This window comes from Crinia signifera, chromosome 3 (genome assembly GCF_055691185.1).
Source record: "Crinia signifera chromosome 3, ASM5569118v1, whole genome shotgun sequence".
In the NCBI taxonomy this organism is placed as follows: Eukaryota; Metazoa; Chordata; class Amphibia; order Anura; family Myobatrachidae; genus Crinia; species Crinia signifera.
The window spans coordinates 141497818-141524528 of record NC_139219.1 but is presented as its reverse complement, the minus strand read 5'-3'; the positions used below and the strand labels follow the sequence as shown (position 1 = coordinate 141524528).

Genomic DNA, 26711 nt, shown 5'->3' with positions numbered 1-26711 from the left:
CATATGATAAATCGCATGGCGATTTATCATATGCAAAACTTGGCACATCAAGTGCCTAATCATGTGTGAAACCTCCCGGGGAGCTGCCGGGGAAATCAGGTCCGACTTGTCCCTAGGACAAGTCGGGCTAATGTATGGGGGCCTTAGGTCGATGTGATGCATTTTGAACTTTAGAAGTTCAAAACGCCTGCTGAAATCGCAGCGTGTATGGGCACCTTTAGGTCTGGTAGTAGCTTGTACTTTGTGTATAACATCAGTGAGTCAGCAACTATGTAAGCACAGCACGTGGATGCTCTGTAACCATGACTCATCAGAAGTATTCATCACAAAGTCAAATAGTTTACTCTGTCTGATAGAATATTTACACAGGGTCAATACCATGCATAGAAAAACAACATAGCTTGAGTAATGGCTTTGTGGCCAATCTGAAGGATTCATTGACCCTGGAAAAGTTTTTCCTGGGTCCTCATTGAAAGCATATAACTAGGGTTTGCTATATTCTGTATGGGCATCACACGGTTTAGCATTCTTAAATTGAGCCCTTAGCATCAATTATTATAATGAAATACAATCACTGAAAATCTTTAAACCTTGCCTCCCGTGGGTTTTAAAAACTGATCATCAGGAGAAGGGAGGAATGGGTCATGGTCTGACAACCATTTTGTGCAAGCACATTTTTCATAGCTGGACTGGATTGTTATGGTCAGTAAAAAACCCAAAGCCCCATTCATCATTGGGGAAAAAAAGTAAAAAAAAAATTAAATGCACTCATATGATACAGCCTTACAGTTAGATTACCATGACGGTGTGGTTTTTCAGTTTACCTTGCAGGGAATAACAGCTACATTTAACTAAGGTTATGAGATGGATTGCCCCAGTATAAGTAGCCTAGTAAGCAGGCAAGGGAAAAAATAAATCTCTAATTGAATAGCCCCTAGCATAAAAGCTTGAAGCCACCACCCTTTTCCACCTGTGGTAAATTACCACATCTAAATTGATTTCCTCTTTTCCAACAATGAAACGTCCTGTTTACATGTATTTGTACTTTTGCAAATGAAATAATAAAACCTTACAATTCTACTGCAATAGTATGGTGTAACAAGTGTGCAAAGCATATGGTATAGGTCAGAGTTACCTTGATGGGATAGTCCTCCTTCACCAGCAGTACTTCCCTATTCATTGCAGAGAAGCAAGGTTTACCCAGACACAAAGAAAGGCAGACAGGGATTTGCATGAAAGAATAAAATGGAACTGATAACAGTAGGAAGTGGAACTGATGACATGGAACTGATGACAGTAGCAAGTGAAAAAAGAATGAATTTTAGCCACTTGAACACACAATGTACTATAACCAATTAAGGTCCATACACACTGGGCTGGTGGGAAAGCCGCTCAGTGCATATACACTGAGCAGCTTTCCCCCTGCTAGGCACAGTCAGCATGGGGAGGACGGCTTTGCATAGCGCAGCGCTATGCAAAGCCATCCTCAAGTCACTCATCTGCTGGTAATATAAGCAGATGAACGGCTTTCCCGGCAATGATCGCCAGGCCATACACACTGGGCGACTTTGAGCTGAAAGCTTCTCAAAACAGCAAGTTTAAGCATCTTTCAGATCAAAGTTCCCCAGCATGCATGGGCCTTAACACTCTATTTATTTATTTATTAACAGGTTCTTATATAGCGCACACAAATTCCGCAGCACTTTACAGAGAATAGGGTACTTGTGTAGTTTCACGGCGCCAGCATGGCGGGGCTCGGTGGCACGCTACGCTCGCCACGCTATCTAAAATCAACTCCATGCCAACGTGGATAGTGGGGGTATGAACTATCCACGTTGGCATGGAGTTCAGTTACTTTATTTTATTTTAGATAGTTTGGCGAGCGTACCCAACCCGGAAGTAGCACGGCGCCAGAAACTACACAAGAACCGAGAATAGTTATGAGCAAGAACACGTAACGAATTACATCACAAGACAGTTTAGGACAAGTACATGGTTAATGTGGATAGTTGCATCAGGGGACAGGACACTGAAGCAATTATCAGTCTATGCACTTTAAGATCACAAATGGCAATGCAACTAAATTTGAGATTAATACTGTGTTACTCAACAAAAATCAATCTATGCAGACAACATTAAAGCCTGAGATCACTTTGGGGTAACTACAGGACGCCTCTATGTGCATTTTGGGGACCGTTTATCTTGTTACATAGTGATATGCAGCCTTGCCTCTGTAATGCTTCCAATAGTGGTCACCTTATTAACGGTTGTTCAAATAGTCTACCCATCACACCCCCTCCTGCGCGAGTGCGAAAGGGGTCACAAGCCGGGTTGCACCCAGCTTGGAGCCGGTTGCAACCCCACTTATCAGTATAAAAGGAGTATCAGTAGCAAGATGTCTCTGATTTGTATTTAAAGCTATTTTTTCAGATGCAGCATCAGCTTGGATTAGACATTGTTACAATGTAATTTAACATATTCCTTAGGCTAGGATTTAACCTGAAACAATACTTACCATGATGACAGAGGACTTGTTTGCTAATGATGCTGTCATAACCAGAGTGAGCTTACAGGCCTAGGGTGATGATCTGTCCATTCAGGATTTTATCCTTACTCATTGGGGTATATTCAATGCCTTTAAGCAAGCTGTGCCGGCGAGCAGTACCGATAGCTTGCGGGTCAGTATTCAACTAACCCCCCTGCACCATTTCTACTTTGATGTTTTTTCACCATTCTCTGATGACGAGGAACATAGAATAGGGCGAGTGGCCGGCGAAGTACTTAGACAGCGAGGTAACCGCAGAAACCCCCTCACCGGCGGCATTGAATACCGCTCATTGATTTACACACTTTGGTACTTGTTTCCTAGCACGGCGCCCATGATTTCCATCTTATACAATTTAAAATGTATACCATTGTATATGGCATACAATGAGATGAGATGAGATACGATTTTAAATTGTATAAGCACACTAATGGGTACTTTCAATGTTAATTGGCCCCCCTATAAGATTTTTAATTGTATAAGCACCCTAATGGGTGCTTACAATGTTAAATGCACCCCCACGCCACCCCCACTATCAACGCCAACCCGAAGCGTGGCGAGCGCAGCGAGCCCGCAAGGGGCTGCGGTACGCGTCCTCCGACCTTTTCATACCCCCACTATCCATGTCGGCGTGGAGTTGATTTTATATAATGTGGCGAGCGCAGCGAGCCACCGAGCCCGAAGCATGGCGAGCGCAGCGAGGGGCCGCATTTTATTTTACATGTATTACGCGTCCGCTCACCACGCTTCGGGCTCGGTGCCTCGCTGCACTCGCCACACTATATAAAATCAACTCCACGCCGACATGGATAGTAGGGGTTATGAAAAGATCGGAGGACGCGTACCGCCGCCCTCTGCGGGCTCGCTGCGCTCGCCACGCTTCAGGTTGGCGTTGATCGTGGGGGTGGCGTGGGGGTGCATTTAACATTGTAGGGTGCATTGTAGGGTGCTTATGCAATTAAAAATCTTATAGGGGGGCCAATTAAGATTAGTGTGCTTATACAATTTAAAATCGTATCTCATCTCATTGTATGCCATATACAATTTTAAATTGTATAAGATCGGGTCCCATCGCATCGCATCTCATCGCATACCATATTAAGCCTTATGGTATGCAATGCGATGGGCACCGTGATAATACACAAGTACCCACACTTTAATTAGCAGAGGTCTTCATTTTGAAGTGTGTACTTTAATCAAATCTAGTTTTGCATATTAGCAATTTTAACTGATAGATAATAATTAGGGTTACCATACTATTTCTGCACACCTATGTATTACACAGTTTCTGTGGCTGGCTGGCTTCAATTGGGAGTTTCTCCTGGTTTTAGATAAGTTAGAGGAGGCATTAACAACCCTGGTCTTGCCTTGCTGAGTGATGTTGGGAATTCCTGAGCTGGAGAAACTTTGTAATACATGACCAGGATAGAAGGGCAAGCATATGTCCAGTTAAATAGTCAACCAAGTAGCATGATATACTGTACAGTATAAATTCTAATCTTTCCGTCTTCAGTGAGGATAATAATAAGGAAGCATTACATTAAATTAAAAATCATTGACAAAGATTGGCCTAAACATCTTTTTTGACAACAGATTGTTTTTTCATTCCAGTTTTCTTATGGCTTATTTCATCAATTTGAGTTTGTTATTTATTACCCTAAGATGCGACAGCTCTCCAGCATAATAGAACGATACTCAAAAGGTTTTGTGCTGTATACCATGGCAATGAATACAAACCAACTTAAAAGCTAAATAAATTACATAAAAACAGTATATTACCAGGTTGTGGAAAGAAAAGGATACAATTTAATGCAGTGCTCGACAAACCCAGGGGCCAGGTCACCATGGCAACCAGATTCTGCTTCCTGGCGGCCAGATTTGCCAGGAAGCAGAACCCCCGGGCAGAATTATTGACAGCAGCATGTCCCACTGTGGGTTATACTGTTAGATATAACAGCCAGCGCAGCTGCAGCCGGCTGCCGGGAGATGAACAGGGAGAGGCAGGGAGAGCTGGCAGCAGACTCTGCGTAAGCAGCGGGTCCCCATGGCTGGTTATCTATAAGCCCTTACAGCAGCCTTGGGTGCCCCTGTTATCAGACATGTAAGCAGATGGCCCCATGGTGGGTTATACTGTTCAATCTAACAGCCAGTGCAGTGGCAGCCCAGTGCACAACTCTCCCGGCTGCCGCTATATCAGAGCAGGTCAGCAGCGCACCTATTTAAAAACTCAAGTACGGAGCTGCAGTGGTAGCTCCTGATTGGCTCGTGAACCACCTTGACTTTTGTATAGGGATGGCCATCGGTGCCTTTGCCATCGATGGCAAAAGTGCAACAGGCCATTGATAGAGTGTAACACTATCATCTATTATGTTTAAGTGATTGGTCTGTGGGCCATTCAAAACACGGGGGCGGGGCTTCTCGGGTGTCATGTCCGAGCACTTTGACAAAAAAAAAAAAAAACACAATGGGTTTGTTGTGCCATCGATGTAGGTAAACCATCTGGTTCTCCCCCATTGATGGTAAAAGTATTTGACATCTGTCATAAACAATCAATGATTTCGAATCGTCGATGGCCATCCCTACTTCTGTAATAGTTGCGCCGGGGACCTGCTCTCTGATACAGCGTCAGCCAGGAGAATTGTGCACCAGTCTGGCTGTTATATTGAACAGTATAACCCACCACGGGGCCATCTGCTAACGTGTATGATAACAGGGGCACCCGAGGTTGCTGTAAGCGCTCCTGATCAGATAACTAGCCACGGGAACCCACTGCTTACGCAGAGGCACCAGAGGCTGCTGCCAGCTCTCCCTGTCCATCTCTACCTCCCTTATCCATAATCTTGTAAATGGTACCCCCCCCCCCCCCCCCCCTTCATTTTGTTCTCGATCTGCCCCTGCCTGGCATCAAGCCAAAAATCTATTGCAATGAGCATGTAGGTAAGCAGCACTTATGTGGCATAATATGTCATGGGCATTATGGCGTGCGGTATTATATGTAATGGGCATTACAGTGTGTGGCATAATGTGTAATGGGCATTACGGTGTGTGTGGTATATGTAATGGGCAATACAGTGTGTGGGATAATGTGTAATGCGCATTACTGTGTTTGGTTTACCATGTAATGGGCATTATTGTGTGTAGGATAGTATGCATTATTGTGGCATAATGTGTAATGGGCATTGTGGCATGTGGTGTAATATGTAATGGGTATGTGACATGTGTAATAGGCATTATGGTGTTACATTTTGGCGCACACGGTCACTATTTTTGTTCTGGCTACTACACTTTCGTTCTGGCTCCTAGATTTTTTTTACATTTGTCAAGCCTGATTTAATGCTTGAACATAATTAATTACACAGATTTCAGATTTCTCTGAAAGTGAAATGCATGGTCCACTACATTTACAGTTTTTGATTTTAACTACAGACAGTGTTCGTAAATCCTAACATAAATCATTACATAGCGCACCTATAATTCTGGTGGGATACGGTCATTGGGTCACCACCAAGTAGGTCGACAAGCATTAGGTTGACACCACTAGGTCGACATGGGTTAAGTCGACTTGGGTTAAGTCGACATGTTTTTTTTTTTTTACTGGTTCTTGAGCGGACATGTGCCGACAGGCTGTATTTCATGCCCTACCATCCACCACAGCATGGTGGGAGAATAAAAAAGTGTGCCCGAAGCATGGCAAGTGGACGTGGTGGTAAGTTTCAGTGTCGATGTCGACACGACATGTGCCTACAGGCAGTATTTCATACCCTACCATCCACTAGGGCATGGTGGGAGAATAGAATAGTGTGCTGAGCGTAGCAAGGCACCGTGCCCGAAGCATGGCGAGCGCATCGAGCCATGCGAGGGGACGCGGTGGTACGTGTTTATGTTGACTGTGGACATAAGGGTAAATATAAATTACAAAAATGGTACTTGTGTAGTTTCACGGCAGCACTGGGATCGCATTGCATCGTATGCGATCGCGTGCGATGGTACTTGTGCAGTTTCACGGTGCCCCTGCCCACGGATTGCAATGCGATTTAGCACACCCCCACTATTACTTAGCTCACCCCCACTATTCACGTGACCCCGAAGTGTGGCAAGTGCAACTGACCTCTCGACCTGATCATACCCCCACTATCTACGTCGGCGTGGAGTGGACTTTATAACGTCCCGCGAGGGGACGTGTATTACTTGCCGTGTATTTCACGTGCGCTCGCCATGCTTTGGGCTCGGTGGCTCACTGCTCTCACCACACTTTATAAAATCGATTCCACACTGATGTGGATAGTTGGGGTATGAACAGGTCGGGAGGACGCGTAAATCACATCGCATGCGAGGTGTGCTAAATCACATCGCATGCGATTTGCGTGCGATGCGATCTCCGGGCAGGGGCACCGTGAAACTGCACAACAAACATCGCATGCAAATCGATCCCAGTGCCGCCATGAAACTACACAAGTACCAAAAAAAATAGAACAAAAAAATTAATTATCCATGTCGACCTAATAACCCTGACAACCTAACCCATGTTGAACTAGACTCATGTCGACCTAAATGCATGTTGTCCTAATGACTGTATAACAGCTTGCTGGTGACCAACTGATCCACACCCATTTTGGTATTATGCAGTTTCAACACGTCATAGTCCCAATGTGATATCATTTCAGGCATGTCACTGAACATAAATACAGGGATGTAGCAGCACACCTTACATTATGATTTCATAAGCGACCTAAGCTTACATACACTCACCACACCTACCACAATGTAATTAGTCAGCTGAACCGATCGATTTCAGGAAACTGAAGCCATTCAGGTAAGAAGATCCTGTACAAGTGTGTTATATCCAGAAAATCGAAGAAACTTGTCCAGCAGGTCTGTATACCCTTGTTACGCCACATCCTTAATACAGTGACATACTGTACAAGCTTGTATAAACTGAAAAAGGGGGCAATTACACTGCTCACTGGATGAACAAATACTATTACAATAAGTATATAATAAAACATATGCAAGTTTAAATCTATATAACAGCAATGCATCCACATGATGTAGGTAACAACCAAACAAAAGGAATCCACATGCATAATGTATACATATAATGGTTATTTTTGATTAGAGCAGGGCTGGGCAACACCGGCCCTCCAGATGTTAATGAATTACACATCCCAGGATGCTTTGCATTAGTTTTGCTATGTGGTCATGCTGAAACTGATGCAAGGCATGCTGGGATGTGTAGTTCATCAACATCTGGAGGGCCGGTGTTGCCCAGCCCTGGATTAGAGTATAACGCATACATAGAGATGGAGTCAAGCTCATCTAGCCTGCCTATCGCGTTTGGCCCACCAAATCGCCACAGCGTGCCTAGTCACACAATAAAAAGTACTACTTGGTGTTTTGCGTATGGCTTTACAGGATGAGGGCAATACCAGAGATCATCCACCAGATGTTGCTTTTTAAAACAACCACTGCACATGTGTCAGATGTCTAATGAAAAACTATAGCAAAATAATCCAGATTGCGTGTGCATTGAAAAGCACTATAGCGCAAGATCTACTTTATTGTACATTTCTGTACTGTTCAGTACGTTAGTTATACATCTAGTATTTTTGGAAAAAAGTGTCTATCTCATTATGCGATTTATAGTGGGTTATGGGAATAAGTGACAGCAATTTTACTGAGAATGAGGTGTGTGCACGCATGAGTTGCTAGTGCATCCTAGTCTTGAGAAACTGCGCACCGAGAAGGGTCACTGTGGCACAAAAGCAGAAAAGACAACCGCGGATCCAGACTGTAGATGCACTTGTGTAAGGGCACTGCTGTCTGTGCCTCTCATTACGCTACACTGGTTGAACACAGATTTACGCTACAGTAGGAATGTCATACAGTACGAGCAGGTCAAACTTGAGTGATGAGGAGATTAACAAAATGGCAACCGGTTGTCAGCCAGGGCTTCATTGGAGCCCACATCTATGGAGCCATTGGCCACTTCTGTATGCGAGTCTCATTACGCTATGCCAGTTAAACACAGAAGTATGTTACAGTATGAATGACACACAGTACGAGTAGACCCAACTCATGTACCAAGCAGATTAACAAAATGGATACCAAGTGTGAACCAGGGCTTCATGGAAGCTCACATCTATGGAGTGAGCAACGGGGAATGCTGAAGGTGCGTCTCATTACACAATTTAAAACACACAGGGGCTGCTGACAAAGGCAGACGCTGCAATGATCAACCTGCAGCTCCGGTCCCCTACCCGCACCGCTGTCACGCACCTGCTGTGCAACAGTGAGCTGAGCAACTGGCAGGAGCTGATACCAGAGCGCAGGCTTGCTCACCGTCACCTCCCCGCTGTCCAGTGATGGCACCCTGGCTGCATAGGAAGCCAGAAACGCCTGCAAGCTGGGTGGACAATTGGAGGGGACCCCTCCGGTTGCTCCGCTTCCCGATGTCACATAAACTAGTAGTCTTCCCTGAAAAAAGCCAAGAGCCTCCGCTTTTTTGATATGGCACCGGTCTCTAGGACACCTAGAACCAGAGATATCAGGGTGCAAAGTGGACACATTTTCCCCATAGACTATAATAAGCCCATTAATTCAGACGCACCATGGGTTCTGACGCTTGCTATTAGCCTTGTGGGGATGTCAGAAAATTAGGGTTCATATCCTCTGATAGCTAAATGTCTCCCCTTCCATAAGAATGTGAGAGAATGCGCACACGCGAGTGCGAGAGAGGCATGTGTGCACTCAAGAGAGGGGGGGGGGGGGAACAGCTTTGCTGATATGATAGTAGTACATGCAGACAGTATGCGTACCCGTAAGTATGCCGGCGATTTCGATCTGCTGGCTTTGATAAGAACTGCACAACGATATTAGCAGGTTGCAAATAATTGTGCATTATTTATTTTGTTTATTTATTAACTGTTTCTTATATAGCGCAGAAAAGTCCATTGCGCTTTACAATTAGACACACAGATAAAACTGTGTAATAAACAGTAATAGAGGTAGGAAGAACCTGTTTGCAAGCTTATATACCGTAAAGTACAAGCTGAATCAGAAGGCAGTAATATACATTATGCATTATATAGCTTCCCTTCTGGACTTGTAACTTGGTGAGACTGCTATGCTATTACTGGTGCCTGTCCTTGTGTTTCCCTCCTATATCCCTATAGATTGCAGCAGAGCCCTCCTACCTCCATGTCTGTCTGTTACCCAGTTTGTTTTATCATAGTCTACTATTGTAAAGCAGAATGGAATCTGAATATAAGAAACTGTAAATAAAAAAATAATAATATACTGTGATGAGACCACACACAGGAATGGGCAGGCTGAGGTATTGCAGGCAGGTATGCCGGCTGAAGCGGAGAACCACACAGGTAGAATCAGTGTGAATGAGCACCAGACTGAACGCAAGAGGCTACAGTGAATAGCAGACTACGGGGGAGATTCTCTAAGAATCTCCGCCCCCCTTCGCATTTATCATTATTGCATATGTTCTAACATATGCGATAATTATAGCAAAGGACAGCTCTTGCGTTAAGAGCTGTCCTTTGCGGTGAGAGTCGCCGGGTCCCAGCGGCTCCCCCCTCCCTCACACACCCGGCGCTGCTGCTGCTGCGCCGGGCTTTCCTCCTCCCTGCACCCGGAAGAGGATCAGTGCAGGGAGGAGGTCACAGGTCCGGGCAGCACTGCTCTGTGCTGCACGGACACAGGTAAGGGGGGAGGGGGCAAAGCGGGGCGGCGGGGGTCCGTGTGGGGCGGCGGGGGGTCGTTGCGGGGCGGCGGTGGGATGCGGTAGAAGCCCATTGGCTTCTATGGGGCATCGCCAGATTTTTATGGCGATGCCCCTCGCCGCGTTAACCCGGCGGGGGATGCTTAGAGCATCAGTGATGGGGGAGTTGGGTCTATCACGGCTGTTGTTTTGCTCACCCGATGCTCAAATGTTCTTCGTTATACTAGATTGCCCAGTAATGGATGTAACGGGACCCTCTCCTATATTGTATGTGCTGTGCCACTGCCCCTGTCAGCACATTCGATTAATATCCTTTATATGGGCTGGGTGGGAGGGGGGGATCAGATAGATAGTGTAGCATAGAACTAGGGGGTGGGTTTGATGGGAGGTAGGGGTAAATTAGTTCTGTCTAAGCTAGGCTAGCTAAATATAGCTAGTGGCTGCTAATTTACTCCTTGTTGTGTTAGTGCTAGATAGTTTGGGAACTGTTAAGGGATCCAAGTACGCCTTAGTTGGGGGTGGGCAGTACAGGGTGGGGGGTTAAAGGGAAGGTTTATTTTGGGGTTAAAAAAAAAAATGCACCCCCACTGTTAACGCCACCCCCACTATCAACGCCCACCCGAAGTGTGGCGAGCACAGCGAGCCCGCAAGGGGCGGCGGTACGCGTCCTCCGACCTTTTCATACCCCCACTATCCACGTCGGCGTGGAGTTGATTGTAGATAGTATGGCGAGCGCAGCGAGCCACCGAGCACGAAGCGTGGCGAGTGCAGCGAGCCCCGTGAGGGGACGCGGATTACTTCACATGTAATCCGCGCCCGCTCACCACGCTGCGGGCTCGGTGGCTCGCTGCGCTTGCCACACTATCTAAAATCAACTCCACGCCGACGTGGATAGTGGGGGTATGAAAAGGTCGGAGGACGCGTACCGCCGCTCCTCGTGGGCTCGCTGCTCTCGCCACGCTGCGGGTGGTCGTTAATAGTGGGGGTGGCGTTTACAATGGGGGTGCATTTAACATAGTAATCACCCATCACGTTGCCTGTGCAATTTAATATCGCATAGCATGCCATGTGTAATGGCATGCAATGCGATGCGATATTTTATTACACAGTGCAAGTCTGTGCGTCCGGAAATCGGGCCCCATCGCATCCCATCACATACCTTAATTAGTGGTATGCGATGCGATGGGCACCCAGATAACACACAAGTACCCAAAACTGCCCTGCAATCAAGTTTGAATTAGGCCCTATATGTGTTTAAGGTTGGGTTAACTGCGGCTAAACTCCCCGAGGTAGCACTACTACTACTAACCTCCAGAAGACTACATATCTACTCATATGTATCTGCTTATTATAGATGGCTGTATACACTTTATGAGCCCTGCATAGTTTATTAAGCCATGCAAACTAGTGGAATGTGATAGACAAATGGATTGATTTCAGCTCGCCACCTTGGATGAGTGAAAGCATAAATAATGGTTGCCCACTGCAATTGCACAGAGAAGCACAAATAGGGAGGCCAATCCCAGGATCGGGATCGTCAGGATCCTGGAATTTGGGGCCAAAATTGCCAGGATTTTCCAATCCCAGGATTTTGGGATTAGACCGTGCATGCACAGTCAAATGCCCGGCAGCGTTTGAGCACTTCCCCGGCTTCTCCCGTGCAAGACTGAGTGGTTCTGCGCACCCTGAACTTTAAGAGGTCATGCTGAGCAGACCGCTCAGACCCACTTCCCGCACTGCTCACCCTCCATGGCTCAGCCCCTTCCTCCCACACTGTCTGCCCTCCATGCTGTCACCATCGGATTCAGTATTGAATCCCGGCGGTCGGGATCCCGGCGTTCAGAATCCCGACCGCCGAAATCCCGATAAGGGGGGGACGTGGATCGCCCCCCCCCCCCTGCGTGCTCGCTGCGCTCGCCACGCAGCGAGCCCGGTGCCTCGCTACGCTCGGCACATTAATTTATTCTCCCTCCAGGGGTGTCGTGGACACCCCTGGAGGGAGAATGTGTCGGGATTTCGGCGGACGGGATTCCGGCGTCGGGATTCTGAACGCCGGGATCCCGACCGCCGGGATCTTAACTGCATCCCGTCACCATCTTCCTCTTTGTGGACAGCCCCCCTCCCCTAGAGGCACTGCCTACATACTCGGCTCCAGGCACCCAGCCGTACCCGCCCATGTAAGTGAACATGCTGGGTAGCCATGGTGTTTTTTTTAATTAGGGAAGCCAATCTTGGGATCCCAGGAAACCAAGGATTTAGCATTTTTCAATCACGAAACCCGGTATTGGAAAAATGCCCCGGGATTGGTTTCCCTAAGCACATACAATTCAATCAGCTCCTGGTAATTGCAGTTGGAAGCTGCGGCAGCGCCAAACAATTGAATTCATACCCTACACACAGACAGGGAGATTTGAGCAAGAGATGTGTTCTGAGCAATTTAGTGTGGGAGCTTTCCCACAGTCTACGGTGGCCATACACTACTGTGATACATCACATGTGGTCCTTGCTCTCCCCGCCCTACACAAAATGTAGCTCTACTGGCCACCAATGTTCTATTTTTAAGCCAGTAATATATACATTGCTGGCACATGCCAGCAAATGTATATATTACTGGCACCACTGGGCACCAATGACTATTAATTAGCCAGTAATACAGTATATACATTGCTGGCACATGCCAACAATGTATATATTATTGGCACCACTGCCCACCAGGGGTTAAAGTGAGCTGAAACGGGGAAGAACTAAGTTCCGTCAGTTCCATTTTGGAGACTGAACAGTTCCGCCTCCGTCCGCTCACCTTGCCCCTTTGTATGTTCCTGCCTGCACCGCTAAAGGAAATAGCCAGGCTGAGCGGCAGGAAACCAGTCTGTCTCAGAGCAGGTTCGTCCATCCGTGGCAGGGCTATTTCAAATGGCGCGCCAACACGCAAGCCAATCGGAGCGTACTAGGTTCAGTATGGAGGTTGGGTGGGAGGGCGCACACAGCGCAGAAATCTCCCTGTGTGTATGGTCTTTATGTGTTACTATAACTTTATTTGATTACCTTAAAACATTAGTGATGACGGCAATGCTCTAGGTATGAGAAAGTCAGAATCTTATCCATAAAGTTTTGAAGAAAATAATCATAGTAATCTAGTTTCTGTTCAGTTTCCTCAGTGTTTTACATGTTAGCTGACAGAACTATAATTTTTGTAAGGCCAAAGATTTGGTCATGAAGTGGAAAACATCACACTTTTTACGTCATAGTAGATAAGTAATGTTTCAGGAATTCTGGCTGCAGAACAAGGAGCTATTTTCCTATTACTGGAACGGCCAGATGCCTTGAAACTTTCCTTGAAATTCTCTGTTCCATGACAAACACCCTTCCTTTAACAGCAAAGAATTCCTAGAATCCAAATATCTCATTCGGCTCCATTACCTTGTAGAGACACACAGAACAACTTCTTCTACTTAAGGTACAGCAGCTGGAGGAGACTGCTCTGAGACAAACACAGTGTAAAGTGACTGGAAAATTTTATATGATCCCAGCTTGCACGCACTACTTATGTTAAGCAAACAATAATAATATATTTATTTTTAAAGTTATGGTTTTGCAGTTATTTCCAGATTCCAGAAGTATGACTGGTTGCTAAGGTTCTTACACAAATTGCCAAAGTTTTATATACAGTAGTGCTGTATAACTTGTAAGCTGTACAGTACACAGATAGCACAAAATAAAGAAAACTTCTCATCATAGATTGAAATTGAATGTGTTTCCTGTATTTATCAGACAAGCTTTCAAAGAATAAATCCAAGCATTGATCTTACATTTTGCCGTAAAGCTGTATTTTGCTGAATAATTAAAGCCCTAACAGCTGTGACAAGCGAAACAAGGATTACACGCATTACTCAGTCAGTAAATACACCCAGAAGCCATAAATAAATAACATTTATCTAACACCCTTAACACTCCGCAATGTTTCTACTTGAAGAGAAAAAGAAACTTGCAGTACATTTGATTTACTCCTTAGAAAATCATTTAAAAATGTTTAAAAGAAACACCAGTACTTGTGTATTATCAGGGCGCCCAATTAGCATACATACGCTAGCGTACTGAAATCGCATTGCATGTCCCGTTTTAGTGCCGTGCGATGGATGCAATACGATCTCCGCAGTTAATATGGTACTCTGCTAGTCAGAATCAGCGTAGGCAACGTGTCAAACTAAATTGCGTAGTCAGTCAGAAGTAGCGTAGTGTCAGTCTGAGGTGAATTACTGACAGGAATGGCTGCATCACTGAGAGCTGCCGGAGTAATGGCTGCAGAACAGGTCACAACTATGTTCACCTTGCCGAAGACAGAGGAGGAGGTTGTTCTTTTCTTTCAGCAGCACAATTTGCTGCCGGTCACGCAGAATTGTAGTAATAGGCACCCTATGCGCTTATCTGGTAAAGAGTGCATGTGGCGGTGCCATATAAAATCCTGTCGCAAGGTGAGCCTCAGAGTGGTGCATTGTTTCCCGGGGTGCCGTTTATCCTTCCTGACACTTATCCGATTCATCTATTCCTGGGCAGAGGAGCGGACATCTATTGCTTACTGTGAGCGACAACTGCAGTTGTCCAATAAAACTGCGGTCCTCTACAACCATTGGATGCGGGAGGCCTGCACCGTGGACCGTATGGCACAGCCCCAGCGGCGTATTGGCGGTCCGGGTAAGATCCTGGAAGTGGATGAGAGTCTGTTCGTCCAAAGAAAAAGCAATGTTGGATGGATGCTGCCTCAGCAGTGGATATTTGGAGGCATTTCAAGGGAAACTGGCGAGTGCTTCGTAACTCAGGTGCAGAAACAGGATGCCAGCACTCTGATGGCCCCCATCAATGAATTTATCGAGCCGGGCACAACTATTTACTCGGATTGCTGGCGGGCCTATACCGAGCAGCTGGAACAGGCCGGATATCACGATGCTCTGGTTAATCATCGTTTTAACTTTGTGGACCCGGACACAGGTGTTCACACCCAGAACATTGAGCGCCTTTGGGGCTCTTGCAAATGGCGCAACAAGCGCCAAAGAGACATGACACGCCAGCATTTAGAGTCCTACCTGCAGGAATTCATCTGGCGGAAGACTATGGGTGCTGATAACGCATTTCAGTGTATTCTTCACGCACTTTCGCTGCTTCCTAAGGCAGAGTGACTCTTATTACATTTGTTTCTTTATGTGATTAATGTGATATTTAATTATTATTTATTAAGTAAATTCAAGTTAGCTGTTAACACATTTCATCATTACTGTGTCAGATGTATGATATGGCAGGTGTGAATGTGTTCCTAAAACACCCCCACTATCCACGTCACCCCGAAGCGTGGCAACCGCAGCTAGCCCCGCGTTACGCATCTTCCCGACCTTTTCATACCCCCACTATCCACTTTGGCGTGGAGTTTATTTTATAAAGTGCCTGCAGCGAGCCCCGCTAGGGGATGCGGATTACTTTACATGAATTCCATGTCAGCTCGCCACGCTTCGGACTCGGTGGCTCGCTGCGCTAGCCAAACATTATAAAGTCAACTCCACGCCAACGTGGATAGTGGATAGTGGGGGTATGAAGAGGTCGGGAGGACGCGTAACGTGTCCGCTTGCCACGCTTCGGGCTGGTGTGGATAGTGGGGGTGTCCTAAATCCCATACACATGTACACTGGGGGTGTTATGCAAAATTGGAACACGCAACGCACGCAAAATCGAATGCGATCAGGGTGCAGTGAATAAATCAACTAGTGAGATCGCATCAAATTGCATTAATCGCACGGCACAAAAAGTTCCATGCGATGCGATTTCACTATGCAGAATAGCCCACTAAGCAAATAGCGTAGTGGGCGCCGTGCTATTACACAAGTACCGAAACACCCAAAGCTTTTAAGCTGCGTAGACGTAAACCATATTTTAAACCATATGTACGATAATGACCAGTCATAGCGACACTGTGAGAACATGGTTTTTAAAGATGCCACTCGGGTCGTAAGCGGCATTCGCTGTCATACATACAGATGTGGCCACCGACATTATCATGTGTAAATTCGTTCAGTGTGTATGCCAGGGGTTCCCAATCTTTTTCTAATCACGGCACCCTAGAGTATCAGAATTTTTCCAAGGCACCCCTAGGCCCCCAAAAATATATATCAAATTAAGTAGGTTGTGTTTATATGTGCTTCTTAGGTTCAGTTACGTGGTAAAGGGCAGGGTTTGATTCTGATTGTACACATTTTACACATTTTATGATTAGCAGCCACCATCACTGGTCTTGTCCAGAAATAAATCGATCATAAATAATTTGAATTGGTCCTGGACAACCAACCCGAGGCACCCTTGCAAGTGTCCCGAGGCACCCCAGGGAGCCTAGGCGCACAGTTTGGGAACCACTGTTGTATGCAATATATAATTTGTCTAGGAGTTCAAGGGAAATCATGAGCAACCTCATATCATTTGCAATGTCATCTGTTGTCTACACACTCCCATTTCTGGAAATGCCAGCCACCCTAGTCCCTTCATGTGAACACCTCTTCCTGTCAATCAGGCAGAGACAAATGCATTATAGCGATTCCAGTGCAGGACACCTGTACATGAGCAGGATGGGTCCTGCACATGTGCCCTATTTCCTGAACATGGGGAAACAGCGAAAGGAGGTCACATCTGCAACCCCAGTTTATTTGTACCCGTTGTCACTAATGGAGAGTATTCAATGCGAGGATGGCTTATTTTCGGCGAGGAAAAGCCATCCTTGTCGTCAAACCCCTACGCTGTATTCAATGTTAGGGAGAAATCCTCACCTTCGAGTGGTTGACGAGCATCCCCTTAAAACTGTGCCGTTTTAATGGCCACACTCGCCACTTACACCTTGCCAATTGGAACCAGCGAGGTGAAGGGGAGGGAGTGGAATACTCTGACGGCGAGCTATCGGCACTGATTGCGGTCAGGGGCATTGAATACCCCTCAGAGGCAAAACTAGCTTTATAGACTATACTACGACACTCTGTAGGGCGTGAAGAAAAATGTACTTTGGTGTCTGAAGGAAGGCTAAATGAAATGGTTAGTACCGCATGGCCACGGACCCTACATTAATATCCCAGTAGAGTTTAATGTGGCAGCAAACAATTCAAAATACAAAACAAGGATTACATACTGCAATTTGTTTATCAAAAAATATGATACACCAGAAACTAAATAAAAACAGCACAAGTGCTGACCGTCCTAGACTACATGTGCTGCAGTACAGTTGTGCCTCTGATTGTCTGTGTTTTAGGATTGGCAGCCACCAGCACTGGTTTTGCCTATCACTACTGTACGTAGTTTACAGTATAAGGTATGTGATGTCTTACAACAGTTGTTTTAGTCAACATTAGGCGGTGATGGCACTTCTACATTTCCCAAACTCTGCTAGTACAGTCCAAATTTTGAGGATATCAATGCTTAAGTAAAGATGGCCAAGTGAAATTGACCAGGGTAGTAATTAGGTCACCTGTGCTCATGCATGGATACCCCTAAACCTGGACAGTAATGACAAAGTTTGGGGAACTCTGCATTATAGGACAGTATGTACAAATTTGCAATTGTACTGAGGGGGTTATTCAGACCTGATCGCTGCTGTGCAATTTTGCAGAGCCCTGCGATTACCCAGACAGAGTGAAAACCCTTCCTGTGCAAGTCTATGGCCGGGATGCATCAATATTCGCATCTATAAAGTGAAGTTACCTTTTTTTTTTTTCGGGCTTGTTTCGCGCCCGTTTTGCGGAACTGTCCGCGTTATGTATTATTTTGTTATCTTTTCTAATGGGCTGCGCAAACTCTGCCCTCCGCCGGATTGTTTTCGTTTTTTTGTCTTTGTTTTGCGCATGCGCAATGACAGCTTCTTGTTTTCTGACATGCGCAGATGTGTCTTGCCTTCCCCTCGCCCTAATATTCCTTTCCCCTCCCAAGCCTCAGACCTCGGCCGAAATTGCCGTTAATATGAAGCCTGACACCTCGCACTAATTTGCATTAAACCCCACACTAACATGTCCATTTACCCATCCATAATTTGGCACACACCTCACCCCAATGTGCCCGAATGAGCCACGTACCTTGGCCTGATGTTCTCACCTCACCCTAATGTGCCTGACACCATGCTCCACTTTCATAACCATCCCATCACAACAACCACACAACTCCAAAATTGCCTCCAAGATACTGGAAAAATGCATCCCACAAAACACTTTTTACCTCTGGTTGGCAGACCCTAATATAATAGGAACAAAACATTGCAATTACCTCACAGTTTTATTTTCTAGAATGGCACAGCAGTGTATATCGCCTGAAATACTTGGCGAATAATACCAGGGCTAAGCTGAGTGCTGCGAATGTTAATACATTCCACAGCGCATCAGCTTACATAGAAAACAAGAAGAAGGACTGCCGCCCCAGTCTTTTAAAATCAACAATGCAAAACTTTGTTCATACATCACGGGAACACAATGCGGACTCGAAAACGTGATGTAAGCGCACCGCTAAGCGTTGATACATCCCGGCCTATGGATAATTTGCGAAAATACTGCCGATCTGCCAGTCTGTGCAAGTGAGTAACTGACCCTTCCACAACTCTGCACCAAGCTGATAGAGGCCAAACTCTCCCTAGAAATGCCTGGGCACACCTAAAGCTGGCTATACATCAAAAAGATTTCATGCCCAAATGCACGATTTCAATGGGCCGTGCAAAACATTGTACGGTTTATTTTGTGCCATACTTGCCTACATGACCCTCTCCATGTGGGAGAAAATGCTCTGTTCCTGGGCTTCCCTGGTAATATATGATTGCCATCACCTGTGGTGAAACACCTTTCTTATCAATTACCTAGCTCACCACAGGTGATGGCAATCATATATTACCAGGGAAGCCCAGGAACAGAGCATTTTCTCCCACATGGAGAGGGTCAGGTAGGCAAGTATGGTCGATACTCAGATCATGTGTGCCGCACACATGATCTGAAGATGCTGCTAACGACCAGAAGGCTGGGAGTTGCAGATCTTACGATAGATCTTATGTGAAATTACACACATAAGATCTATTGGGTCTGAGAAACTGCAGGGGAAATCGTGACACAATCAGAATCGGATGCTGGTCGTTCTGATGTATGGCCATCTTAAGTTTTTTCTGACACTCCCAGAAAATGAACGCTTGCCATCCCAAAATGGTTTTCGGTTAGTCAAATTGCAAAAAAAACAATCGCTGATTTTAATCGGTTTGGCCGGATGCATGTATGCAATTCTTATGCATGCGTAGTTATTCAATAATCAATCAGTTTGTGATTTCGCACAACAGCGATCAGGTCTGAATAAATCCCTTGTTACAGGGAAGCTGAAACCACTCATCTCAACTCAGTAATCATATTAAACAAAAGGGATGTGTTGATAAATCAGAGCAAGTAATTTCCTGACACAAAGAAATCTGTGTTCTCCTTGGACCATGACCTGAGGTTAGTATTATATTGTATGTCAACACATCATTCGGTACTTGTGTAGTATCACGGCTCCCACGATGTGCATCGTATATGAAAAAATCGCATGCGACGCGATGAGATGCCATTTTTCACAGAATTCATTGACATGTGTTAAAATCATGTTAAATGCACCCCAAAGGGCATTTGTTACTGTAGCACCCCCACTATGAACGCCAACCCGAAGCGTGGCGAGCGCAGCGAGCCCGCGGATACCTTCACAGGTATCCGCGGCCCCTCGCAGGCTTCACAGGTATCCGCGTCCGCTCGCCACGCTTCGGGCTTGGTGGCTCGCTGCGCTCGCCACACTTTCTATTCTCAACTCCACGCCGACGTGGATAGTGGGGGTATGAAAAGGTCGTGGAACGCGTACCGCCGCCACTCGCTACGCTTCGGGTTGGCGTTGATAGTGGGGGTGGTACAGTGTGAAAAAACACATTTGGGGTGCATTTAACATGACAATCGCATGCCAATCGCATCGCATGCCACTACGTTTGGCATGCGATGGGAGCCGTGATAATACACAAGTACCCATCATTCTCAGAACACAAGTAAAACCATTACATACTACAGTGTATGATGGTGCTAAATAAGGCATAGGAAATAACTGAAGTGATTACCCTCCTTAAAACCCACAAATGCTGAGGTTTGCAAAAAAGTGATTATGCAGACAATAAATGAAATAAATAAATGAAACTTAAATTTTCATAATGACTTTAGAAAGCCATAACTAGAAACTATTGCGCCTATATATGAACGTGACCAATAATTACTAGTATATTACTACCAGGCTGTAATATGAGTTTTAACACTGTAAAACTCCTCTTGTCAGATTAAAATCAAACTGGACTAGATATCTGAAGATGAAGAAACTTAAAGAAGACTGTGGAACTGGCTAATAACCAGGCTGACTAGGCCAGACTGTGGAAGCTAGAATGCTCTGAACCGTATAATAAGAAGGCAGATTGGACCTGTAGAAGGCAATAGATAGCACAGAGACCTTACACACAGGCTGACTGTGAATAGTGTTGCACTGGCGATTTGGGTTTATGGCTAGAATGCTTATAAATCTTTTAATACTCTGTAATTGGTTGTTAAGGAATTGCTTGAGGCCGATAATCCAGTGTCACATGACCGAAGAAAGAATGGCTGCACCAATAACGTTATACCACAGAACCACTCACTGCCAAGTATTGACAGCTTTGAGAGCCATACAAGTAAGGAAAGGGTCGCTGGACCGTGCGGACATGTAAGCATTGTGCCCACAGGATCCTGACAACCGCTTCAACCACGCCGCCAGTGTAGGGAGCAGTGGAGAGGAAAGGGGGCAAGTCGGAGCCCTGCGGCCAAGCGGGGAGGGGGCTTTTGTTGTAAGACAGCAGCAGTTATATATTTGGCATGACTGGAGGTTTGGATGTCTCCATATCGGGATCAGTACAATGTGGAGATCACCTGGTAGTATGTTGTAGTGTGCATTCTAGCACCCGCCATCTTTGAAAACCCATGCAGCTCCTGTTCCCTGCCTGGGGTGTCTTGGTCTGCTGTGGTGTTTCTAGCACAGGTCTGGTTTGCATATCAGTGCTGATATACAGACCATACTGTGCTAGAAGCACCACAGGCAGGGAAGAGGACCTGCATGGGTTTTCAAAGATGGTGAGTGTTAGAATGAACAATATGTTGGAAGCGAGGTAGTTGATGCATTGCATTGCCAATTATTGAGGATTTTTTGGTAAGAGGAGCAAGACCAGTAGGTGGTAACACGGGTTTGCTGGAATACAGAGCAGGACAGGTAAGACAGGATTAGCTGTCCTATGATAGCTTGGAGACTAAAGGGGTGTACACACGATGCAAGGAGATTTTGGATTAGGGTGTCAAAATTGCCTAGGTGGTTAACCAGAATAGCATTGTGTGTACACTGCAGGCAATAGTGATGCACGGTGTTGCTATTGTCTGGCCAAATTTTGACTTAAGTTGCCACTTGGGAGAGCATTCCAGAGTGGGTACAGCCCGAAGAAAGTCCTGCAATCGGGAATGGGAGTGAGTAATGAGTGTGGATGAGAGACGTAGATCTTGTGAGGAGAGAAGAGGTCGGGTTGGAAGATATTTTGAGAAAAGAGAGGATATGTATGTTGGTGTAGTTTGGTTTATGGCTTTGTGTGTAAGTAAAATAATTTTGGATTGAATACGGTAGAATACAGGTAACCAATGAAGTGACTGACAGAGTAGCTTTGCAGACAATGAACATCTGGCTAGGAAGATTAGCCTCACAGCTGCATTAATGATGGACTGTAGTGGTGAGAGTCTGTATTAGGGAAGGCCAATAAGAAGACTATTGCAATAATCAATCCATGAATCGCTATGCCTCCATCCATTTGTACACCCCTTAAGATGCAAAACTCTACTATATACTGTCCTATTTATTACCAGTTATTTATATACCGCACACATATCCGCAGCGCTGTACAGACAATATTTGAACATTCACATCAGTCCCTGCCCCAGTGGAGCATACAATCTTTGGGCCAGATGTATCAAGCTTCAAAAAGTGATAAAATGGAGATTGACAAACAACCAGCCAATCAGCGACTTTATAAACCCAGCCTGTAGCATGTAAGATAAGAGCTGATTGGCTGGCTGATTATCACTCTCCGTTTTATCACTTTTTGAAGCTTGACTACATTCACATGCATACACACATTCTAGGGTTAATTTTTGCTGGGAGAAAATTAAGCTTTAAGGGTAAGTCCCTGTCAGGCGGAGGAGGAATATATTCCGCCAATTTGATATTCCACCTATTAAGAATGCTTTCCTAGCGGAAAGCATCCTGGCGGAGGATCAAACAGGCATACATTCCACCAGACAGCCCCCTGCCCGTCGTTGGCACTCTGACAGGAGTAGTCAGACCGGGAACCCAGCTTGCAGTGAATATTATTGAGCGGGTCCCTGCTCCAGCGCTGCAGGGGATAGCAGCGCTGACAGCCGCATAAGTAATGAGCGGGACCTGCTCATTAATTCACTGTCAGCGCCAGGAGCCTGCCCCCTTGCCAGTCCGCTACCCACTTTTAGGTAGGGGGCAACCTTTTCTCAATTAGCTTCTCTGCTGGGCCATTAACTGCCGTACTGATTCAGCCAGTGATAATTGCTCTTTTATGTATTACTATGTTCATATGGTGCATTTGTATGCATTTTATGTCATGTAATGGTTGTTTTGAACTTTTATATGCACGTTATGCCCAACAGTGCTTAGTTTGTATGCACTTCTTTGTATGGCACCTTATAAATAAGAGATAATAACAATGATGATGGTTGTGGGAAGGGAGGGAGGGAGATATTGCCACCCTTAAGGCTATTAATATACTGTATGTCCTAAGAGATATCTGTCATGTTGCAATGTCTGTGGTGGGCAGAGGTAAACTGAGCTAGCATGGTATATTGATTTGTCCCTGGAGGATTTTAAATAAATATCTAGCTGAACTGCACAGTACATTTTCTCTCATATGGTGTGAACATTGTAATTTGTATACTGTAAATTGAAGTGGAGCACGCCAATGACTTGGTGTGTTGCAGAGCATCATTTGTAAAGAGACTGCACAACTTGCGCACTATTGCGTATCTGCCTAACAGAGGAAATTTTTACAATGTGGACAACTTTTTACTGTTTAGTTTTAGAGAACTTGTCTGGTTACAGTAGCTATGTGCAAGGCCAGATACTACGGCGTGCAGACTAATGCTGGGTACACACCAGGACGACAAAGGTCCGATCCCATCAATCTAGATCCAACTCTGACCGATTGGATGTAGATTGTGTGGTGATTGGGCCCTTTTCTGTCCTGGTGTGGTCCGATACCGATCCGATGCACGGTCCCGCGGGTCGGTCGTCATTCAGATGCTTCCTGCAGCAGGTAGGATCTTGAAACGACCATACTCCTGGGTGCGGGACGCCAACGGATCGGACCCCCTCACGGTGTACATCGTGAGCGGGTCGTGCCCCCCGCGTCATCGTGAGCGGGTTGGAAGAAACACTGATGAGCCACTCACGATGTGCATCGTGAGCGGGTCGTCCTGGAGTGTACCCCGCATAAAGGTGCCAACACACGACAGATATTTTTTTCAGGCCGATCGGCTGATTTTTACAGCAAATTGTTTGCAATCATGAACTAATGCGCACTCCCATGGCTCTTTAGCTCGATCTTTTGATCTTCGCACTGAAGATCAGAAAATGCATCTCAAGATCTGTGGGACTCTGGTATTCAGGTCTTCATGCATTTGGGTATTTAGGAGTTAGGGGCACTCAGTCGCTCGGGCGCATCCGGCTGCTCGAACATTAGGTTGGGTATTTGGGAGTTGGACACTTCAGACACTTCGTTTAATTGTGCTTGGGCACGTTCAAATGCTTAGGTATTAGGGCAATTGTGTGAGGTCGGGCACCATTGGGTTCTCAGCTGTTCAGGAGCTTGGGTGTTATGCTGTGTACACACCAGAAAGATTTGGCCTCAATTCCTCCAATTTTGATACAATCTCGACCGATTGTACGTAAATTGGGCATGTTTTAGATCAGATTCTGATCTGATGCATGTCCCCCGTTGGTCGTTTGGTAATTTTGCAGATCCTACCTGCAGCAATCAGGATTTGAAAATGACCCCTTCAATTGGGTACAGATTGCGATCGCACTGTATGCAGAGGCGGGTGTAGGGTTCAAATTTTTTCTGAAATGTTAAAGATAAATCTCTCTCAAAATCTTTAGTCCAGGGCCGACAGGGAGTTCAAGATTACAGATCTTTGTAGTATGTGGAGACCCTTAAGCAATGGTTTCTCAAAAGTATTTACATTTTTCACCAGCAAGAATTCAAAGGCCAATATCATTTAATGCAAAACAAGCCTTAGCATTTACTATGATCACCCTTCTAAATATAGCAAGCAACATCTGCACAAACCATGTGTTGAATATTCGACTAAAGTGCACGCAGTCACAGTGGGACTCACCCGCATTATAGAAGCGGTCAAGCACAGTGGTCTCCCCGAAGTCCAGCTTGCCGAAGTGCAACGTCTCCAGTGTTGCCCCCTGGCTCTCGCACGCCTCCTCCAGGCTACGTCGGGCAGCGTTCTCACAGGCCTGCAGCTCCGATGTGCCCTCATTGATCACATAGACCACGGTGGTACTGCGGCTGGCATTACCCGAGGTAGAGGCTGGAGTTAAAGCTTTGGCACATCTGACTGCAGCTCCAGTTCCATGTACGTAGTCCTCATTCCAGAAACTGCCAGCTGCATGGTGCATGCCCTCATCGCCGCTACCGGCTGCTGCTTGGTGCCGGTGCCCAGCTTTGTGTTCATACATGCAGAATTGGGACTCCACGGGCACAGAGAAAGAAATCCCCTCGCTGCTGTCACTCATGTCTCCTCCTTATGCTGTAGCGGCGAGTGTGAGCAGGAAGAGAGCCCGCGGGCGCAGCAGCAAGCTATACAGTGGAGGAGGTAATCCAAGCTACACAGTCGGTAGGGCCATTTCATATGCGGCTCTCAGAGCCCACGTCCTCAGGTGACTCTGGGTACCTGTGTGTGGTAACCTGTACAGCCCAGCGTCACAGTGCCGAAGGTATGCAGAGCCCACCAGTGATCAGCTCTTCCTGCAGGCGCTTCTGCAACTCCTGTGTCTATCACATGCCCGTGACTCTTATCGCCAACTGTTCAAAGTAACGTTAGAAAGTTAAATAAAACGCCCAGAGATCCCGCAAGCTCCGGCTGCTTCGCCCCGTGGTCACAGCTTTCAGGGTGGTTGCAGTAGAATGACTGCAGTCACCTGCCTGCTGCCTCCGGCGTGTTTGCAGCTATACAATTCGTTGCTAGATCAGGGATTTGAATGTCTCTCCCTCACCCCCCTGATGGCCGTGGTGACACAGACAGACTGCCCCCTGGGCGGGACGATCTGCTTCCTTGCTAGAGAGAAGCTTTGCAAGAAATTGTTACACAAGACCAAGGAAGGAACTATAGCACAGCCCCCCACTCCTCCCTTTACCACACCTTCAATGGGGCCTCACCAAATTCCTCTACTGTCTGCTACTTTCCATTTATCTGTTTGCAAGCATCACAGAAAAAGTTTACTTTTTTCAATTATATATAGTCAAACTAGATATTAGAGGGCTCGAATGTGAACTCAACTGAAATATGCCAGAATATTGTAAAACGGTCTCAATTCAGAAACAGCACAAAGTTTATACAATGTACATTTATATATATATATATATATATATATATACAAATATTTTAAATCGCAGGTTTTCATGGCTGTCAGTAAATTATAGATTCCACAATGAGTACAGTCATTCTTATATACCCTAAGAGATATATATATATATATATATATATATATATATATATATATATACATACCTCCCAACTTTGGCAGCTTAGCAGGCGGGACGCTGCTGCTGCGCGCCGCAGACGCGCCAAAATTTTCGGGGGCGTGGCCTAATTTGGGGCGTGGTCTATACTCGCGGCTCTCCCGCGAGGTCACGCCCCCATTTTGCCGCTATTGGGGCATGACCCAAAGGCTCTGTGAGCCTCTAGCCATGCATCCAGCCCCCTGGCTGCGAATAAAAAAATTGGATCCCATGAAGATCCTAATATTGATGCACGACTGCATCAAATTCCATCCGTATTCATATGTGTGTGGGTCCTAAGTTTTTTTAAAAAAGGACTCCTTAGACAGGGACACAGCAGGCCAACAATAAAGAATAGACCTGCAGTTGGTTTATTGTTGACCTGCTGTGTCCCTGTCTAAGGAGTCCTTTTTTTGAAAAACTTAGGACCCACATACATATGAATATGGATGGAATTTGATGCAGTCGTGCATCAATATTAGGATCTTCAAGGGATCCAATTTTTTTATTCGATAAGAAGGTTGCATACCGGGAGTGAATATTTTCACTACCCA

The 26711-nt window shown here is 45.9% G+C and overlaps 1 protein-coding gene across 1 annotated transcript in view; it reads right to left on the bottom strand.

Annotated features, from left to right (window-relative positions):
- The window catches only part of MAP3K5 (mitogen-activated protein kinase kinase kinase 5), a 159621-nt gene extending 133883 nt beyond the window's left edge, over positions 1 to 25738 (bottom strand). Inside the window, exon 1 of the mRNA XM_083176623.1 lies at positions 24764 to 25738. Coding sequence (XP_083032749.1) covers positions 24764 to 25172 — 409 coding nt within the window. The 5' untranslated portion in view covers positions 25173 to 25738. The remainder of the gene's footprint in view (positions 1 to 24763) is intronic.
- Between the last annotated feature and the right edge of the window lie 973 nt (positions 25739 to 26711).